The sequence below is a fragment of the Entelurus aequoreus genome, linkage group LG06 (assembly GCF_033978785.1).
Source record: "Entelurus aequoreus isolate RoL-2023_Sb linkage group LG06, RoL_Eaeq_v1.1, whole genome shotgun sequence".
Taxonomy (NCBI): Eukaryota; Metazoa; Chordata; class Actinopteri; order Syngnathiformes; family Syngnathidae; genus Entelurus; species Entelurus aequoreus.
The window spans coordinates 16,474,807-16,497,298 of record NC_084736.1 but is presented as its reverse complement, the minus strand read 5'-3'; the positions used below and the strand labels follow the sequence as shown (position 1 = coordinate 16,497,298).

The following is a 22,492-nucleotide window of genomic DNA, read 5'->3' as shown; positions in this document are numbered from 1 at the left end:
TTTGTTTGAGGAGGGAGGAGGCCAATGGCGCCTTTGAATACTCCACATCGCTCCGCACGGAGTCGAGGGAAAACGTGTTCAAGCCGCTACATTTTTTTTGTGTGTTTTGCAAATGTCACTCACCGCAGCAACAGCTCCTTAGGTAGCTTCTTATTGATGACTGCCTCGTCGCTGTTTGTGAACATCTGGAAAACGATAAAGCAACAGACGATTATGTTCGCAAAAACCCTCGCTTTAATCATATCACTCAAGGGTATATGATGATGAGGATGATGATGATGATGGATGCACTGTCATGGAGCTCATAAAGAACAGGATTTTATGTCTTTTAAAGGGGAACTGTATTTTTTTAAATTTTATTTTGCCTATCATTCCCAATCCTTATCCTAAGACAAGCGCATATGTTTTTCTTTTTTTTTTATTGCATTCTAAATCGTAAATAAACTCTAGCAAAAGTCAGCTAACCATTGAGCCAACGCTCTAGTCTGCCTATAAAACGCTGTAAAAAACATTCAGAAGCCTCCATTATCCTTTTTCAAATGTTCTTGTAATCGGACCATATTTTCGGGTATTAGATGGAATGCGCTAAAAATCTAGCACGCGTAAAGTAACAAAATATTTGACTGAGGTGTATACCTACAAAATGAGCTTAAACATCAGGCATCTTTACGGTAGCATGCTAACCGTAACATAGATTAACAAAATATTTGACTCTGGAGGGGTATACCTGCACAATTAACTTAAACATCAAGCATGTTTATGTTAGCATGCTAACCGTGACATACATAAATTAACAAAATATTTGACTCTGGAGGAGCTGCGCAATTAGCTACAACACTAGCATACTAATGTTAACATGCAAACAGTTAACATGCATCTAATAAAACATTTGACTCTCAGGTGAATACCTGCAAAATGACTAAAGAGCTGGCATGCTAACAGCTAGCATGCGTCAAATTATTTGACTGAGGTGTATTCCTGCAAAATGAGCTTAGACATTAGGCATGTTTACGGTAGCATGCTAACCGTAACATACATGAATTAACAAAATAGTTGATTCTGGAGGAGCTGCACAATTAGCTACAAGGCTAGCATACTAACGTTAACATTCAAACAGTTAACACGTATCAAATAAAATATTTGACTCGGAGTTGAATAACTGCAAAATGAGCTAAAAAGCTCACATGCTAACAGCTAACATGCGTCAAGTGACAACATATTTGACTGAGGTGTATACCTGCAAAATGAGCTTGTAAATATAGCATGCTAACTATTAACATACATGAATTAACAAAATATTTGACTGTGGAGGAGCATACCTGCAAAGTTAGCTAAAACGCTAGCATACTAATGTTAACATGTATCTAATAAAATATTTGACTTTCAGGTGAATACCTGCAAAATGACTAAAAAGATGACATACTAACAGCTAGCATGCGTCAAATTATTTGACTGAGGTGTATACCTGCACAATTTTGCAGGTATACATAGTGTAAAGTTCTTACTTATATCTGTCAGTAAACTTGCCATGAACGCACTAAAACATACCGGTGTAGTGAGTTTACATTATTCACCCGAGGAACTTTAGTTATTAGAGAGTTCCAGTCGGACGGTTTTTCACCGGACACATTTCCGGCGTTGTGGTTTATGGATGAGAAGATGCTGCTCTGTTAATGATTAAAGTAAAGTCTGAATGTCATTAAAACAGTTAGCTCCATCTTTTGACACTTCTTCCACTCCCGTCCTTGCACGCTACACCGCTACAACAAAGATGACGGGGAGAAGACGCTGTCGAAGGTGAGCCACGTAAAAAAGACCGCCCACAAAACGGCGCATCCTGAAGCGACTTTTAGAAAGCGACTTGAAGATGATCTGTAAAACATAATCTATGCAACATTTTGACCAAAGAACCACCATTACATGTTATGTAGACCACAAGGAAGTGTTTTACATTTAGAACAAAATGATAATAATAATATGACTTCTTTAATGCACCTTATAATCCGGTGCGCCTTATATATGAAAAAGTAGACCATTCATCGGCAGTGCGCCTTATAATACGGTGTGCCCTATGGTCCGGAAAATACGGTAGATGATATGGAAAAAATGCTGCTTCTTATTATTAGCTGTATTTGCCGTGTGAGAGTCTATTGCCATGCAAACAAGCGTGTACTGTTGGGGGGAAGAACAAATGCTCGGACAAAATCCAGAGAAAGTCCTTTCTGTACACAGAGTACAACAAGCAGGACTTGGCGCTCCCTCCTCTCCCACACGCTTGAATCGTATGATGTAGAAAGATATATCTAAAGTCAGTAATTTAGGGGAGCGGGGGCACAAAAGCAAAAGGGACGTACACACCATTTATAAAAAGGCAAACAACTGTGACAAGATCAACATTTGCACGTCCTCACAAGTGCAAACATACGCGCAATTAGAGGATGTGTACTTATCGTGCTCACAGTCGTCATGAAGGAGGCGGACATTTGTTGCTACGGTGATCTTTAAAAAGAGCCAAGATGGCAGACTTGTTTTACTAAATCAACCTATACTAACAGTACCGTATTTTCCGGGCCATAGGGCGCACCGCCGATGAATGGTCTAATTTTGACCTTTTTTTTCCTTATATAAGGCGCACCGGATTATAGGGCGCATTAAAGGAGTCATATTATTATTTTTTTTTTCTAAATGTAAAAGACTTCCGTGTGGTCTACATAACATGTAATGGTGGTTCTTTGGTCAAAATGTTGCATAGATGATGTTTTACAGATCATCTTCAAGCTGCTTTCTGACAGTCGCTTCCAGATGCGCCGTTTTGTGGGCGGTCTTATTTACGTGGCTCACCTTCGGCAGCGTCTTCTCCCGTCATCTTTGTTGTAGCGTGCAAGGACGGGAGTGGAAGAAGTGTCAAAAGATGGAGCTAATTGTTTTAATGACATTCAGACTTTACTTAAATCAACAACGGAGCAGCATCTCCTCATCCGGAAACAACCACGCCGGAAATGTGTCCCGTGAAAAACCGTGTGACCGGAGCTCTCTAATAACTAAAGTTCCTTGGGTGAATAATGTCAACTCACTACATTGGTATGTTTTAGCACTTTCATGGCGAGTTTACTGACAGATATAAGTAAGAACTTTACACTACTTTATATTAGAAATGGCAACAGCGGAGCATGAATGTCCCATAACAAGAAGATAGAGAAAAAGAAGAAGCTTATCGGCACGGACTACAAAGGCGGATGTGCGCAATTTTTCAGGATTTATGCAGATCCCAAATACAGATCAGCAGGTATCAAAAGGTAAGAAAAGTTGCTGTTGCATAATACTGCGATATATATACATATATATGCTTAACTTATAAACACACCATAAAAAAAAAGTTGTGTATGTGCGTGCACGTCTCTTGACAACACACTTGGCTTCTCGTCAAGGCACTTTCTCTCTCACATGGTAGCGCGACATAATAATAGCATGACATTTGTCCATTGGTGCCAACAGAATGAAAAATGCCTTACACAACTGAACTTAATGTTGTGATTTAAATATCAAATGTATAGATGCTTACTTAATTACATTACACATATTTAATATCTATGTAAGTACACTAACTTAAAAACTATATTATATATATACACATATATATACACAATTACACACACATACATATATACATACAGTATGTATACATACATACGTATGTATATATGTATATACATATATATAGATATATATACACACACATGTACATACACACTTCATACATATACTGTATACACATATACAGTATACATATTTACATAGATAGATACATACATTCATATATACATACACATATATGCATATATACATACATACACATATATACATACATATGTACATATACTGTATATACATATATACACATATGTCCTATTTTGATTGTAGTTTTATTTATAATTTTGGATATCCATTGATGCATTTTATTTGTACTTGTATTTTTTCTATATTGCTGCACACTTTTTTAAGGCAAGGGAAAATTCAAACTAGGGATGTTACTGCCAAAGCATGGAAATATGGCACCACCTTATGGAATGTTTACAATGAAAACTAGTTTTAAATATTATTTACAGCCAATATTTCAGAATAATTCCCACCAATAGAGTAATGTTTGTGTAAATTAAATTATTCTAATCTACATCGTATCGTTGGTGTCGACATTTCACCCCATTTAGGAGTTCCAGGGTCAGGAAACGGCAGACCACTCACACCATGGTCACAAACTGTTCAAACTCCTCCCCTCCGACAAGTGTTACAAATCACTGTACGCAAAACAACCCGTCATAAGAACAGGCTATAAATCTGATGAACGCTGTAAAATAACCCTGGAACTAATCAGTCACTGTCAATGTACTAACTCATGTTCACATCATCATCTATTTTTGCTTTTGCTCTATTCACTGCTGCACGGTTATTTAGTGTTATTGTACATATTAGTAATTTAATGACTTGTTTATACTTCTAGATACATGTTAATATATTGTTTACATGGAACAAAGAGAGCACAGCCTACCAAGTTAAATTCCTTGTGGGTTTAATCATTGCTTCTTAAATATTTTCTGTTACGTCCCCCAAGGAAAAATGTAATATTTTGCGTCCCCCACCCCCACTCTTCACTGTGACTATAAATATTATAATTTGTCTATAAAATTGTTATAACTATACCTTTGCATAACATTGTAAGCTTATTAACATTAAACACCGGTCTTTCCTGGTCTCCCACTATTTGAGAAGGACTGGTTTTAAGCATACCTGGCCAAAAAAACTGATTCAGATAACTGATACTAGTGATTGTTTTCGTGATTGAAAAAAACTAAAGAAAAAATATATAAAATAACAAGGCAGTCTTTTGAACGGCTCTTTGAAAGGAACAGCTCCTCAAGATCCAGTGTTCTGGAAAAGTGTTGAAATAATTTTGGTACTGGGAAAACACTAGTTAAAACCCAAACGGGAAATGAAAGTACCCAAAAAGTCAACAAAAGACCTTACTCTGAAGGCGAAACAAGGCGCCATTTCCGGTTGATCAATGTATGATCCTGTAACGACTTGGTATCGGATTGATACCCAAATTTGTGGTATCATCCAAAACTAATGTAAAGTATCAAACAACAGGAGAATACGTGATTATTACATTTTAACAGAAGTGTAGATAGAACATGTTAAAAGAGAAAGTAATCAGATATTAACAGTAAATGAACAAGTAGATTACTAATTAAATTTCTACCACTTGTCCTTAATCATTTTAACAAAATAATACAATGTAAAATGACAATATCTTACTGCATATGTCAGCAGCTAAATTAGGAGCCTTTGTTTGCTTACTTACTAATAAAAGACAAATTGTCCTGTATGTTCACTATTTTATTTAAGGACCGGTACCAAAATATTGGCATCGGGACAACACTTGTTGAAACAGTGTTTTTCAACCTTTTTTGAGCCAAGGCAGATCACCAGCAGAAAACATAAAAAAAATTAAGCTCAGCAGCCGATATAGACGGTAAAAAGTCATTCCCACAATAGTTGGTTATGAATTCAAACCATAACCAGCTATGCATCACTATAACTCTTGTCTCAAAGTAAGTCTTCAGTCACGACCTGTCACATCGTGACTTATTTTGAGTTTTTTGGTGTTTTGCGCTCCTATTTTGGTGGCTTTTCCTGTTTAATTGGTATTTTCCTGTCGCAGTTTCACGTCTTCCTTTGAGCACTATTCCCCGCACCCGCTTTGTTTTAGCAATCAAGACTATTTAAGTTGTTGCTATCCTTCTTTGTGTGAACATTGTTGATTGTCATGTCATGTACGGATGTACTTTGTGGACGCCGTCTTGACTCCACATGCTGTAAGTCTTTGCTGTCGTCCAGCATTCTTTTTTTGTTTACTTTGTGGCCAGTTCAGTTTTAGTTTCGTTTTGCATAGCCTTCCCTAAGTTTCAATGCCTTTTCTTAGCGGCATTCGCCTTTTGTTTATTTTTAGTTTAAGCGTTAGATACTTCTTTACCTGCACGCTGCCTCCCGCTGTCATCTGCAAATTGGAATCACGACAAACCATGTTCCCGACATCAACAAGGCAATTAGCTACCTGCTGCCACCTACTGACATGGAAGAGTATTACATGGTTACTCTGCCGAGCTGTAGACAGCACAGACACTCAACAACGGCACATTATTTGCGGATTGTATTTACTGGTTTGCAAAAAATATTTATTTGATTAATTGATTGAGACTTTTATTAGTAGGTTGCACAGTACAGTACTTATTCCGTACAATTGACCACTAAATGGTAACACCCGAATAAGTTTTTCAACTTGTTTAAGTCAGGGTCCATGTTAATCAATTCACGGTACAAATATATACTATCAGCACACAAGTTAATCATCAGAGTATATACATTGAATTATTTACATTATTTACAACCCGGGGGGTGGGATGTGGAGGGGATTGGGGCGGGGGGGTTAGGTTTGGTTGATATCAGCACTTCAGTCATCAACAATTATATCATCTGAGAAATGGACATTGAAACAGTGCAGGTCTGACTTGGTAGGATATGTACAGCGAGCAGTGAACATAGTGAGCTCAGAAAGCATAAGAACAAGTATATACATTTTAGGGGTGTGGGAAAAAATCGATTCGAATTCGAATCGCGATTCTCACGTTGTGCGATTCAGAATTGATTCTCATTTTTAAAAAATCGATTTTTTATTTATTTTTTTAATTATTTTTTTAAATTAATCAATCCAACAAAACAATACACAATAATACCATAACAATGCAATCCAATTCCAAAACCAAATCCGACCCAGCAACACTCAGAACTGCAATAAACAGAATTGAGAGGAGACACAAATACGACACAGAAAAAACGAAAAGTAGTGAAACAAAAATGAATATTATCAACAACAGTATCAATATTAGTTACAATTTCAACATAGCAGTGATTAAAAATCCCTCATTGACATTATCATTAGACATTTATAAAAATACAAAAAAATGAACAATAGTGTCACAGTGGCTTACACTTGCATCGCATCTCATAAGCCTGACAACACACTGTGTCCAATATTTTCACAAAGATAAAATAAGTCATATTTTTGGTTCATTTAATAGTTAAAACAAATTTACATTATTGCAATCAGTTGATAAAACATTGTCCTTTACATTTATAAAAGCTTTTTACAAAAATCTACTACTTTGCTTGCATGTCAGCAGACTGGGGTAGATCCTGCTGAAATCATATGTATTGAATGAATAGAGAATCCTTTTGAATCGGGAAAAAAATCGTTTTTGAATCGAGAATCGTGTTGAATTGAAAAAAAAAAAAATCGATTTTGAATCGAATCGTGACCCCAAGAATCGATATTGAATCGAATCGTGGGACACCCAAAGATTCACAGCCATAATACATTTGATTATTTACACTCGGGGGAGGTGGGATGTGGAGGGGGGAGGGTGTTAGTCTAGGGTTGTAGTTGCCTGGAGGTGTTTTTTTAGTGCGGTTTTGAAGAAGGGTAGAGATGCACTTTCTTTTACACCTGTTGGGAGTGCATTCCATATTGATGTGGCATAGAAGGAGAATGAGTTAAGACCTTTGTTAGATCGGAATCTGGGTTTAACATGGTTTGTGGAGCTCCCCCTGGTGTTGTGGTTATGGCGGTCATTTACGTTATGGAAGTAGTTTGACATGTACTTCGGTATCAGGGAGGTGTAGCAAATTTTATAGACTAGGCTCGGTGCAAGTTGCTTTACTCTGTCCTCCACCCTGAGCCAGCCCGCTTTGGAGAAGTGGGTAGGAGTGAGGTGTGATCTGGGGAGGAGGTCTAGAAGTAACCTGACTAGCTTGTAGAGATGCGCGGATAGGCAATTATTTCATCCGCAACCGCATCACAAAAGTCGTCATCCACCCGCCATCCACCCGAACTAACATTTTATCAAAACCACAACCGCCCGCCACCCACCCGTTGTTATATTATCTAATATAGACGATGCACGGCATTAGTGAGGTTAGAAAGCTTTTGCCTGTTAAGGAAAGGAGACTGATCCAATGCAGCAGAGAAATTCAATGCGTGCCACGCATGAATATCTCTTGGCCACGCATTAGAGGCTAAGAGATATTAATGCGTGATAATATTATTTATCATTATTATAATATTATTGTCATTTCCATTAAGAAAGTGTTGACTATTATTGTTATTTTTTTCCCCTGGTCTTTAGTATTCCCTTTTTTAGTTTGTCGCATACCACGTTTGCTGCCGACGTTGCCATCTTTTTATCTTTTTCTTCTTCTTCTGTTGTGTTGTGGTGTGCTGTGTCACGCCAAATTTCTTCCCCCTACAAAAACCTTTCCCCCCCCATTTACTTCCGTGGTCATGTTTCCCCTTACGTCATTGACAGCGATCGATAGCACTTCAGCTTTGACTGCCCGTCGCTGGAAGGATACTTCGTCTTTGACAGCTGCTGGAATCTGAAGAAATCGATTATTATTTTTATTTTTTGTACAGGCGCAAATAAGGACAGTCGCGTGCCGGTTAAGGACCCCCGGCAACTTTGTGATTTTATTGGACGCAGCCCCGGAAGTAAATGGGGGGGGGGGGGGGTTTGTAGGGGGGGAAGAAATTTGGCGTGACAGCTGCAGCAGTGCCTGATGAATAATTGCCTGTTTCAAAGAGTGCTGCACGTTTTTCGTACGTGCGTAACAACATTTAACTATGTATATATATTTCCGAATTGGTTCAACCGCCACCCGCCCGAATCTATTTAAAATCTATTTTTTCCGTCATGCATCCGCCCGACTCGCGGATTATCTGCGGACTCCGCGGTTGTGTCCGCAAACCGCGCATCTCTACTAGCTTGTTCTGGGATGTTTGGAGTCTAGATTTGAGGGTTTTGGAGGTGCATGCGTAATCGAAAAAGGGTTGAATGAGAGTTCCCGCTAGAATCTTCATGGTGCTTTTGTTGACCAGAGAGGAGATTCTGTAACCCAGCTAGGTGAAAGTATATAATCTCCCATGGCACACCAGACTGTATTTCACGGCACACTGCGTTAAAACACAAACCGGAAATGAAAGTACCCAAAAAAAGTCAACAAAAGACCTTACTCTGAAGGCGAAACAAGGCGCCATTTCCGGTTGCAGCCTCCGGTGTCTGCGGCTAGCTTGCGAGCACGGCTCGCTCGCAGCTGTTTGACGGAGAGGTAACGGCCTGAATCTTGCGAGTCGTCAGCTGTTGCACTGTTAAAAATAAACAATAACCTACTCACAAATCCCACGCTCGGTTTAAATGGGGGGAGAGGGAGAGATTAAAACCAGCGAGTGGCCGAGCCGCACAGGCTAACGTGCCACCATATATATATATATTTTTTTAAAGGGAACAAGTTTGCAGCCAAACACTGCGCTAATTATGGTTAAATGTTTTCCAGCAACTAGCAATCACCGGGCCTTGCCGTGAAAGTGTCATTGTTTACCAGGTCTGGGGCCTGTTGTGGCTCGCTAGCACACGGCCGAGGATGTAAGCAGTCCCAAGCCGAGGGCCCCCACCGTGGCAGCGGCTACACCAGCACAACAACCCGGCTAGCATCACAAAAAGTCTCGCCATCGACAATGTGTGTTAAAATAAGTGCGTCGTTGTTGAATTATAGTGAAGTTTAGTGCAGCATTCGGCGTATAGCCTCCATGTCCTTTGTTGTGATGGTGCAGGAGAAAAAAAGATTTGGCAAAGATTAAACAAGTCAAGACATGTCAGGCCTGCTGCTTGTTGTTGTTGTTGTTGTTGACAGCACAAAAGCAACAGTGTTTAACATAATCCCAGTCGTCGTGTTTGCATACTTCTCTGCTCTGTCAATGCAAGCGGACGTCGGTTAACGGCGCCGTAAAAACTCACCTCAAAGCGGCTCCGGGAAACGCCGTTCACCTCCTTCCCCATGTCGGACGCTGCTCACCGACTCGGTGGCTTCGGTGCGGGCGAGAGTCAAAATACTTCCTGCCGACTCCCATGCACGGCTGTCATGCTACCGTCCACCGGGCATAGCTACTTGGACGCCGCCGTCCGTCCGTCCCCGTTGGCCCGAACAACACGAGTGACCTCGTCTATTAGCATGAAAAGATAATACCGCTTTTCCAGGCAGCGGCCAGCCAATAGGCCCGGTTTGGCACGGATTGCCCTCCCTCACACCCTCCCGTGCGCACAATAGCTCGGGTACTGGAATATGATAAACAATGTAGCTGATGTGACGCGTACGGTGCTGATAAATAAAAACATTTTTAAAAATATTATATTATGAGGCCGAAAACGTCTTTTTTTTCTTGGCGCAAGTACAATTAAATGATCAAAATGAAAATAATTTACAACATGCAAAAGTATAGCCAATTAAAATGGGCATACTCAACATTAAACCATAAATACACGATACATACATTCCAATTGTAAAGGTCAGACCTAAAGTGTATTATTTTATTTTTTTTATACTAAATTGACACTTTAGGTGTCTGTTGATTTACACACATTGCTTACAAGCTGATTGATTCAATTCTGACTGTTAATTCTCTTTGACACTGTTGTTTTTGCTAAGGGAGTGGCGACTTGTCCAGGGTGTACCCCGCCTTCCGCCCGATTGTAGCTGAGATAGGCTCCAGCACCCCCCGCGACCCCAAAAGGGATAAGCGGTATAAAATGGATGGATGGATGGACACCACTTCCTCGTTTCTAGTTGGTCACGCCCCCATTGTGGCAACTTGGCCAGTCAGCATGCATTTCGTCATATGACGTCACATACTCCTCTGGAACGAATGGCTTTTTTCACAATACTAAAAAAAAATAACTTAAAACATCTGTTTTATTACCTGGTCTATGTTACTGGCACGTATTTATGATAAAACGTTCTAAAGTAATGCCAAATGTGTGATTTGTTCATTCAAGCTTGTATGCAGATTTAAAAGTGTCCCTATAACTATTATTATACTACTATCATTACAAACCGTTGTGTTTTACTTTAATTTCAATTGGGTTCATGATTTAAATCCCACAAAATAAAAAATACCTACTCAAACTATAACTATATCCATTAAGCATATGTATTAACGATAGCAACTTGGAAAGGATTTCTAATATTATTATATTGCAAGCAAAATTTTTCATACACAAAAGTCACTTCCTTAAAGTGAAACCCAAATTATCACGTTGGTTTAATGATATCAAGTTAATTGTGACGCGTCTAGTGCTGATAAATACATTTAAAAACATGATTATATGAGCCCAAAAACTTGTTTTTGTCTTGGCACAAGTACAATTAAATAAGCAAATGAAAATAATTTACAACATGCAAAAGTATATGGAAGCCAATTAAAATGGGCATACTCAACATTAAACCATAAATATACGATACATACATTCCAAATGTAAAGGCCAGACCTAAAGTGTATTTTTTACATCTACTCAAAGAGCCAACCATACTAAATTGACACTTTAGGTGTCTGTTGATTGACACACAATGTTTACAAGCTGATTGATTCAATTCTGACTGTTAATTTTCTTTAATACTGTTGTTTTTTGCTAAGGGAGACACCACTTCCTCATTTCTAGTTGGTCACGCCCCCATTGTGGCAACTTGGCCAGTCAGCACGCAATTCGTCATATGACGTCACATACTCCTCTGGAACGAATGGCTTTTTTCACAATGCTAAAAAAAAATACTTCACTTGTCACCAAACTATTTAATTGAAAACATATATGTTTTCTTACCTGGTCCATCTTACTGGTGCGTATTTATGATAAATAGACACAAACGTTGTAATGTAATCCCACATTTGTGATTTGTTCATTCAAGCTTGTATGCAGATTTAAAAGTGTCCCTATAACTATTATTGTACTACAATCATTGCAAAACTTTGTGTTTTACTTTCATTTTGATTGGGTTCATGATTTAAATCCCACAAAATAAAAAATACCTACTCAAACTACAACTATATCAATTTGGCATATTTATTAACGATGGGACCTTGGAAAGTATTTCTAATATTATTATATTGCAAGCTAAATGTTTCATACACAAAAGTCGCTGCCTTAAAGTGAAACCCAAATTATCACGTTGGTTTAATGATATCAAGTTAATTGTGACGCGTTTAGTGTTGATAAATAAATTAAAAAAACATGATTATATGAGCCCAAAAACATGTTTTTGTCTTGGCGCGAGTACAATTAAATAAACAAATGAAAATAATTTACAGCATGCTAAAGTATATGGAAGCCAATTAAAATGGGCATACTCAACATTAAACCATAAATATACGATACATACATTCCAAATGTAAAGGTCAGACCTAAAGTGTATTTTTTATATCTACTCACTGAGACAACCATACTAAATTGACACTTTAGGTGTCTGTTGATTGACACACATTGCTTACAAGCTGAATGATTCAATACTGAGTGTTAATTCTATTTGACACTTGTTTTTTTAAGGGAGACACCACTTCCTCATTGCTAGTTGGTCACGCCCCCATTGTGGCAACTTGGCCAGTCAGCACGCATTTCATCATATGACGTCACATACTCCTCTTTAACGAATGGCTTTTTTCACAATACTAAAAAAATACTTCACTTGTCACCAAACTATTATTACCTTAAAAAATATATGTTTTAGTACCTGGTCTATGTTACTGGCACGTATTTATGATAAATAGACACAAACGTTCTAATGTAATGCCAAATTTGTGATTTGTTCATTCAAGCTTGTATGCAGATTTCAAAGTGTCTCTATAACTATTATTATACTACTATCACTGCAAAACCTTTGTGTTTTACTTTAATTTCGATTGGGTTCATGATTTAAATCCCACAAAATAAAAAATACCTACTCAAACTATAACTATATAAATTAAGCATATTTATTTACGATAGCAACTTGGAAAGGATTTATAATATTATTATATTGCAAGCTAAATTTTTCATACACAAAAGTCGCTTCCTTAAAGTGAAACCCAAATTATCACGTTGGTTTAATGATATCAAGTTAATTGTGACACGTCTAGTGCTGATAAATACATTTTAAAAACCTGATTATATGAGCCCAAAAACGTGTTTTTGTCTTGCTGCGGGTACAATTAAATAAACAAATGAAAATAATTTACAACATGCAAAAGTATATGGAAGCCAATTAAAATGGGCATACTCAACATTAAACCATAAATATACGATACATACATTCCAAATGTAAAGGTCAGACCTAAAATGTATATTTTACATCTACTCATAGACAACCATACTAAATTGACACTTTAGGTGTCTGTTGATTGACACACATTGTTTACAAGCTGATTGATTCAATTCTGACTGTTAATTCTCTTTGATACTGTTGTTTTTTGCTAAGGGAGACACCACTTCCGCATTGCTAGTTGGTCACGCCCCCATTGTGGCAACTTGGCCAGTCAGCACGCAATTCGTCATATGACGTCACATACTCCTCTGGAACGAATGGCTTTTTTCACAATGCTAAAAAAAAATACTTCACTTGTCACCAAACTATTTAATTAAAAACATGTATGTTTTCTTACTGGCGCGTATTTATGATAAATAGACACAAACGTTGTAATGTAATCCCACATTTGTGATTTATCATTCAAGCTTGTATGCAGATTTAAAAGTGTCCCTATAACTATTATTATACTACTATCATTACAAAAATTTGTGTTTTACTTTCATTTCGATTGGGTTCATAATTTTAATACCACAAATTAAAAAATACATACTCAAACTACCACTATATCAATTTGGCACATGTATTGAAGATAGAAACTTGGAAAAGATGTACAATATTATATTGCAAGCTAAATTTTTCATACACAAAAGTTGCTTCCTTAAAGTGAAACCCAAATTATCACATTGGTTTAATTATATCAAGTTATTGACTAAATCTTGCAAGATGGCAAAAGGTCGGAAAACCCTTGAATAATTATTTTCATTTTAATCTCGTTTGTATTGTCTGTTATATTTACTTTTACTTTCTTGTTTTTTGTTTGTATGAGGATTGTATTTAATTTGATTTGTTTTGTATCGCCATGTAAATTGCTCAACCTGGTGTAAAATATTGGGAAAAACATATTGAATCGCATTGTATTGAAAGTGACTCGTTTGTACATTGTATATCTTTGTTCAATTGTTCAATAGAAAAAACCCCAAAAACTACCAAGAGACACCGCTTCCTCTTTTTCTACCGCGCCCACAATCTGACGACTTAGCCAGTCAGCATGCCGTTCGTCATATGACGTCACATACTCCTCTGGAACGAATGGCTTTTTTCCCCCAAAACAATACTTATCTTGTCTTTTGATTATTTATTTTTACGAATTACGTTTTATTGCCTGGTATATGTAACAGTCACGTATTTATGATTGAAGGACGTTCTAATGTAATTCTTAATTTGTGGTTTAATGATTCAAGCTTGAATACTGATTTAAAACTATCGCCGTAACTACTATTATATTAATATCCTTCCGTTTCGGTTTAATTTCGATTGGGTTCACAAAATAAAATCACTTCCTCAAACTATCAAAAGTAGGCGGGCTCATACAGCTGATTTGCTGTTGCTTGGACACGCCCCTCATTGACACCCCCCCAACTTCCGGTCCATTCCCATCGTTGCGCAGAAGTAGCTAGTCACAGGAGCCACAATGGCGTTTGTAGTCTCCGGCTGCTAGGGCTGTGGATGTATTAAATCCACTAGCATCGCCCTCAATATAGGCCTGGTTGATTTCCAGAGCCATTGATAGTAAACTGGAACATCTACTGCACATGAAAAAACTATAATTTCTTATAAATATTGAATTTATAGGGGATAAAGCTTACATTAAAGGGAACATGTAAACAGCACCTACAGGGTCAAGTTTTCATTTTGTTCGAGAGACGATTGTCTTTAAATGAAGACATTTGCTCGTCACTTGAGTGCCAAGACCGTAATTCTGTGGAATAAAATCACCTTTCCTTAACTTGACACCGGACAAGGACAGCTTTGACAAAGGGGACTTTTTTTTTCTTTCTTTTTTGCGGCTACAGTCGCTAGCCCGCTCACCGTTAGCTAGCTAGCTAGCGGTGCTAGCTCAGTTGAGACGGAGACGACAGCGCAAAGCTCCAATGTTAGGTAGGAAGCTTTCATTTACGGTCATTTACGTCGCTGGAGAACAACGCTGGATTTATTTTTGGTCGTTTTTGAGGCGTTTGGACGACAAGCGGAGTGAATGAATCAGCTTTGAGGCGAAGCACTGGACGTTTGCGGCCTAGTGGGGTCGTTAGCTGCATGTTGGACACTTGAATCGACGCCCTGGTTAATGAGTTGCTTGGACCCGGGCGCAGGAGGAGAGGCACCGACGCCGGTTTGAGGGATGCCTGGGTCGGACCGACACCATGGGACCAAGCGGAAGCCGGAATCGAGCATCAGCAGCCTGGCGCACGGCGCCCATGCTGCGTTCCACACGGCTGCGGGAGACATGGCCAATCAAGATGGCAAGGTGCATTTAAGATCTTTAATGTCTTCCACCAAACGTAAACGGCATAAATCGGCAAAATATCGGGAACCTTCGGCTGAGGCCGACTATTTTACCCTGGGCTACACGGCGCCGCCTAGTGTCAGCTTGGTGAAACCTCTCGTGGAATACGACGATATCAGTTCGGACTCTGACTCCTTTTCAGACCCCCCGACCTCTAGACCACTTGAGACGGTTGCGGAGCGCCTGGAGCCCCCGCCTGAGTATTTTATCGAAGAGCCCACCCGAGAAAGCAAGCCGCATAGACACTCCCGGAAAAAGTCCAAGGACCCCAATAAGGTTCGAGACCCTGGCAATGGGGAGCGTGGTAGTAGCAAGAAGAAGAGCAGCAAGGACCGGGAGAAGGGAGCGACTTGGACGGACAAGGAGAAACCCGCCTCGTCTGGCCTGTCCAAGCATTACATGCAGCAAGAGGTGGACTTCAAACGGTTGGACCCCATGCCGGCCGTCCAGGTGTACCCCGCAACCAGCGTTGGGAGCACGTCCTCCACGTCGTCGTCCCGCAGCAAGGAGAGCAGCCGCTCAGGCAAGTCTCGCAAGGACAAACCGCAGAAACGGGAAAGCCAAGTGGAAGGCGTCCATGGCAACCCCCAGAAGGTCCGGGTAGACCGGAGCCATCGCAAGTCCTCCAAGAGCCACAAGTCCAGCCCAAAGGTCAAGCCGAATCCAGGTAATCCCCGCAGGAAACCCCCCAGCGCTGCTATGTCGCCCAGTCCCAGGAGAGGAGGGACCGGTGGTGAGAGTCCACTTGGCGGCGGCGGGTATGGCCAACTAGGGGAGGACAGCTATCCGAGGCGCAAAGCGTCTCAGCAGAGCCCCAGTCCCTACGGGGACATGGGCCGCCGCAGCAGGCAGAGATCGGACAGCCCCTACGGCAGCAGGCACAGGTCCTCCAGCTTCGAGAGGGAGCCCAGCCCCTTCTCCAGGAGGCGTTCCAGCAGCCCCTACGGTACCCGCCGGTCCTCCAGCACCAGCCCCATGTCTCGGTGAGTATGTGCAGTGTTCTCAGGGACTATATAGATCAAGTCTCATCCTGCAAGTGCACACAGTTCTTAAATGCAGAAGTTAAATCCAAAGACATGTTGATCTTGTTAGTCAAGAAAATGTCTCCTGAAGTATGACACACATTGTTCTTATTTAGCATTTTTAACATTTGCAGTATGAAATTCCCAATTCATGACGCAAACAAAAGCTTTTAAGTAGTCAGTTGCATCCAAACAAGCATGTATTGGTGCCGTCAGCCATTTTAGTTATTCAGAACAACTCGTTGCACCAAACATTGCTATTGCATCTCTTAAAGGCCGTCGCAACAACCACATTTATAGCTAAAACAATGTATAGTTTATTTAAAGTGCATTTTGGGCACTCTTCCACCATTGATTGTCCATTGTAATGGCATCTTGTGGCTAAATGAGGTGCACCACTTGCCTGCGACCAGCAGAGGTGCTGCTGATTCAGTCTCAACAATGTTGCTGTCGAAAGCGTACCAGCCAGCTTTATTGTGAACAGTTAATACTGTGTGTATAATCAACATTCAGATAATCCTGCAATGTTACGCTGAGTAAATATTGTGGCTTCACTACATCGCTAAATAAAGAAAATACACAATTTAATATTTTACACATTTTGTTCCTAAAATAAGTGTTGGATTAATTCTTAAACATACATAAATTAAGACAAATACTGTATCATAATACATAGAAGACACACATACACACACGTTTATATGCATATATTTGTGTCATATGTATTAGGGTACAGTAATTGTCTTATTTTCTATCAATGAACAAAGGTATTTTCTAACCGTGACTTCCATTCCTAGGTTAAGGGTGGCCTATGCTAACATGGCGGTTAATTTTGGCGCTACGACAATCAAGTTGACCAATTTTTTGCAGAACAAAGTTTTGATGCACTTCATCTTTGACCCATGCCTCAATAATAACACATCTCCACATTAGTGATCATGTGACGTGAGCATTGTCTAAAGGTGAGACTTGCCAGTACCGGCATGCCGAGTAGGTTTTGATTAGTGCAATATATAACCGTAAGAGTCGGAGGAGGGGTTCTCCGCTCTCATTGGCAATTGAGTGACAGACATGTTTGCCAATCAGAATTGTTGAGCGTGTGTGTTTTGCCTCCTGGCCTATCAAAAGGGTTTAAGGAAACTGCAAGTTTGTGTGCGCTGCAGTGGAGCCAGCCAGTATGCTAGTAACAAACGCCACTTACTCCTTGGAAAAAGTTTTAATGATGACTAGGCCTGGGCTGATAGGGATGGATGGATGTAATCAAAATACTTTGCCGACATTGATAACCTGCTATATCCTTGTGGGTTTGTTTCTTAGTCAAACGGAGGAAAAGAAAGAGGTCTCACTCTCTGCATCGCTCTCAGCACCTTTGCACATTTATTTAACAGAATTGGCTGAACGCTGTGCGCACTCTTTATAGTCATCCATAGTCTTTTTCTCTATAGGCGGAGAGCAATACTACCTGCTTACACACACAGGAAGCACAACAGACAGACCGTCGCGACACACTAGTGAGAAGTTTTGCAAAGTAACAAAAATAAAGAAGAAAAATATGATACAAAGCAAAATGTCAATATTTTAGCTTTAACAGGGATGGGCAATATGAGCCCATCAATATGGACGTACGAGAGAGAATCACGCAACATAAAAAACACAATTTGATGTAGTTTTTCCAACTGGGAAAAAAATGCACTATAGAGTGCACAAACATTACATTTTAGAAGGAAAACATGTTTTTACATATTTTAGCCACTCTGGACTATAAGCCGCAGATATATACTGTATGTTGTGAAATTAGTTAGTGGGACGGCAAGGCTTGAGTACTTTGAAGGTAGAAAAGTGCTCCCTATTTACCATTTACACAGACAGATTTTGTAAATGTTTATTTATATACCTAATTGTTTCCAAACGGTGTCTGTAACATGGCAGTGAATCAGATGATCAAACAAAACAAAAGTCATCATCATGGACCCACCAGCTGCGTAAGATCGCTCACCAGTCAGCTAAACAGACTCAATAACTCCAGGTGGATGTTTTGGTGAATCCACTGAGGAATTTGTGAAGTCAATATTACCAACACAGACACTCGTTAACGTATTAGCTAATGCTAACAACGCTAGCATCATTACGTTACGATAGCACGGACAAATATGCATGAAAACACTCCTACATACATACATCACTTATGGGACAGTTTAGTAAGTATGAATTGTTTTAATTAAATTGGAAAGCTTGCAAGCGTTGTTTGGCGTGATGAGTAAAGCATCCTTACGAGCCGAAACGCTCTGGACTGTTTTACTTCTGGTTTCACGCATCAAAACAAGAAGTACATTTTCAACCCATAACACCTGCAGTGAGCAAACTCGCCCAAAAGATAGCGCCATAGCACAAACAATAACACCATTTCAGTGTGTCTGCTTGTGGCTAGTGAACTATTGAACACAAAACAATATGGCGGTTAGCGAAGAAAAATCCATAAATTAGCTGCACCGTTTTATAAGTCGCAAGACTCAAAGTGTAGGAAAAAAAGTAGCGGCAAATTAAATGTTTGCTTACAGAGATTGGAGTCCATTTTTTTGTTTAATTTATTTAACTAAAAGTTATTTACCTTTTTAATTATAGTACAATGGTAAACAATTCTACATTAATGAGAAATACAAGTGTATATCCTTTTGAATGTTTACTTGTATTAGTGTTATGATTAAATATAAACATTGTAGTTTTTATCAATCAATCAATCAATGTTTATTTATATAGCCCTAAATCACCAATGTCTCAAAGGGCTGCACAAGCCACAATGACATTTTATGTTATTTCTTCACTATAAAGGCATGATGTAGACAAAAGCTCTAAGTGTCTGCATGCATGAAGCCAAATATATTTTAAAGCCAATTATTGCATATTGTTCTAACGTGTGGCACCCAAGACAAGAATATGTTGATTGACAGTCTGAAAGTAACTTGTCTTTTTCACTCCCTTATTTTTTGCAGTTTTAAGCATTTAAATGTAAAAATCGCAAATCGAATCGCAGTTGCAATTTCGGAGAGAAAAATCGCAGTTATGTTTTTTCTCAAAACCGTGCAGCCCTAACAACAAGCTGTCCGGGCAATGTTAAGTGGAGATAGCATAAAGGATTCAAGGTTACATTTAATCTTTAATAAATAATGATAAATGGGTTATACTTGTATAGCGATTTTCTACCTTCAAGGTACTCAAAGCGCTTTGACAGTATTTCCACATTCACCCATTCACACACACTTTCACACACTGATGGCGGGAGCTGCCATGCAAGGCGCTAACCAGCAGCCATCAGGAGCAAGGGTGAAGTGTCTTGCCCAAGGACACAACGGACGTGACTAGGATGGTAGAAGGTGGGGATTGAACCCCAGCAACCGTCCAATTGCTGGCACGGCCACTCTACCAACTTCGCCACGCCGTCCCTCTTTGACATCTATAACACATCAGTGAGCCCAGTGAGTGAAGTGGAATGACAATGCATAACACAAAATGCTAAAAACAACAACAAAAACATTGATAAATGTCAAGTTGACACCCGCCCATGATTTCAGCACATTGAAGCCCAGTCCTGACTTAAGACGAATTACCCAGGATGTGACTAAAAAGTATTTCTACGTATTGGTCGACGGCCATAGCAATAATGCTTACATGTTATCACTGGCGATGTTTTTGCGTGTGACCCTTTCCCGGATGGAAAAACACGAGTGATGACGTCACGACTATTGTCTACAAATATAATTGTCGGCGACAAATTTTATTGTCGGCATTTGTAGAAGTTTTGACTCATCGTTGCAGCACTAGTATTGACTAGTGATCTGTAGAAGAAAATTATAATAAATAAAAGTACATTGTACAATAGGCAGCAAGAATTGAAAAATATAGAAAAAATATATTATGTAAGAAAAATATATGTTAATACTATGAACTATAACACAACAGATTAGTTGTAAATGTATGTAAACGTTTTTTTTTGCCTTTTAAAGGAAAATATATGCATCATAGCAAATAATGTATACACATCAGTTTGGGCACATCCCTAACCATGCCCCCACTGCCACAGGTATCTTGACAATCTAAGGGAAACCCTGAACTTTATTTAAAAAGCTGTGTACATCAAAAATGATTTAAATAAAGAAATAACATAAAAGCATAGTTTGGGCAGTATATGAATTGCACAACCTTTGAGACATTCAAACTACTTAACTTAAGTTTGAAGAACTTTCAGATGCCATTTTGTTTTTTCAACATTTGTCATGCAGAATTAAACAACTATTATCGTTATGTTTATTGTAATTTCCCTAACTTGGTTTTCAGACGCTCTGCCCGCTCGAGGAGTCGATCCCCAATGCTGTACACCACCTCTTCCCATCGCTCTTCCTCTCGGTCCCGTGGCAAACGGCATGGCGGGTCTTCTGGCGGTCTGGGGCCCAGCTCCTACAGCAACCGTCCCGCCAGCCGTTCCCCTCCACCCACTCGCCTTCCCCTTAATTCCAGCCTGGGTGCGGAGCTCACCCGCAGGAAGAAAGAGCGGCAAGCTGCCGAGGCGGCGGCGGCTCGAGCCAGCAGCAGCGGTGCCGCCTCCCCGGCTCCACAAAAACCTGCAGCCTCCTCGTTGGCGACCTCCTCGATGGCTTCCTCCTCTTCTTCTGCACGCCCTCCGGTTGAGGATCCGCAGGAGGAAAGGGGCTCGGGAGAAAAGGAACCTCGGCCTCCAGAGGAGTCACCGCAGGAGGCAGCCATCATGGAAGAGCCGCCTGCTGCTCCATTACCCTCCTTACCCTCCATTACCGCCGACATCTCCCCTGCTGCTCCTCCTCCTCCTGAACCATCACCCCCAGAGCCCTCAGAGCCCTCAACCACCACTGCTGCGCCGGTGCCCCCACCGCCACCCCCGCCCCCACCCACGCCACCCCCGCAAGCTGACAACATTCAACCACCTGCGCCCTCAGCCCCCGCAAAATCACCAGCGCCTATTCCTACACGAAGCCCCGCCCGACCAACGCCGCTTCACAAGACGTTGACTTTGCCCCCCCTGCCACTACCCCCCATGTTGCTGGGAAACTCTCAGGACAGGTGAGAATGCTTGAAACTAGGTCTGCAACTAACAACTAATTTGATAATCGATTAATCTGTCGATTATTACTTCGATTAATCTGTCGATTAATAATCGGATAAAAAAGACAATCTACATTTCTATCCTTTCCAGTATTTTATTGAAAAAAAACCAGCATACTGGCACCATACTTATTTTGATTATTGTTTCTCAGCTGTTTGTACATGTTGCAGTTTATAAATAAAGGTTTATAAAAAAAAATATATATATATATATATATATATATATATATATATATATATATATATATATAAAAAAAAGTAGCCTCTGCGCATAGCATAGAGCCAACGAATCGATGACTAAATTAATCTGCAACTATTTTTATAATTGATTTTAATCGATTTAATCGATTAGTTGTTGCAGCCCTAGGCTGGACGATATGGTTGAAAACTATCACGATATTAGCGTTTTATATTGGTTGATATCAATAATTATGGATCTCGGAAATAAGGACCAGGAGAAAAAAATATATACAATTTTAACATTTTTTATTTTAAATGTAATCTTCCTCTTATTTATAATCCCCTCAGCTATCAATGCAGAAAGAATGGAAATGTCAACACAAACGTGGAAAACAATCAATGTAAACAAAAATCTAAAATCCTACTGAACACCTAATCTCTTGAAATGTGTAAAAAAAAGTAATATGTAGGAATTGCTTCATAAAGTGTAACAAAATAGTGCAAAGTTTGAAAAATGTAAACATAAGAGAAACCTGTGAAAAACTTTCAAGGGTGAGCGCAGCTAATGTGGTCTAGTATAATTGGTTACGTGTGC

The 22,492-nt window shown here is 39.7% G+C and overlaps 2 protein-coding genes across 2 annotated transcripts in view; one reads left to right on the top strand and one right to left on the bottom strand.

Annotated features, from left to right (window-relative positions):
* The window catches only part of fbxl20 (F-box and leucine-rich repeat protein 20), a 39,997-nt gene extending 29,784 nt beyond the window's left edge, over window positions 1–10,213 (bottom strand). The window contains exons 1-2 of the mRNA XM_062050088.1: window positions 9,906–10,213; window positions 124–185 (exon numbers count right to left, since the gene is read on the bottom strand). Coding sequence (XP_061906072.1) covers window positions 124–185; window positions 9,906–9,947 — 104 coding nt within the window. The 5' untranslated portion in view covers window positions 9,948–10,213. The remainder of the gene's footprint in view (window positions 1–123; window positions 186–9,905) is intronic.
* A 4,432-nt stretch (window positions 10,214–14,645) lies between these two features.
* The window catches only part of cdk12 (cyclin dependent kinase 12), a 31,432-nt gene continuing 23,585 nt past the window's right edge, over window positions 14,646–22,492 (top strand). Inside the window, exons 1-2 of the mRNA XM_062050087.1 lie at window positions 14,646–16,545; window positions 20,917–21,675. Coding sequence (XP_061906071.1) covers window positions 15,398–16,545; window positions 20,917–21,675 — 1,907 coding nt within the window. The 5' untranslated portion in view covers window positions 14,646–15,397. The remainder of the gene's footprint in view (window positions 16,546–20,916; window positions 21,676–22,492) is intronic.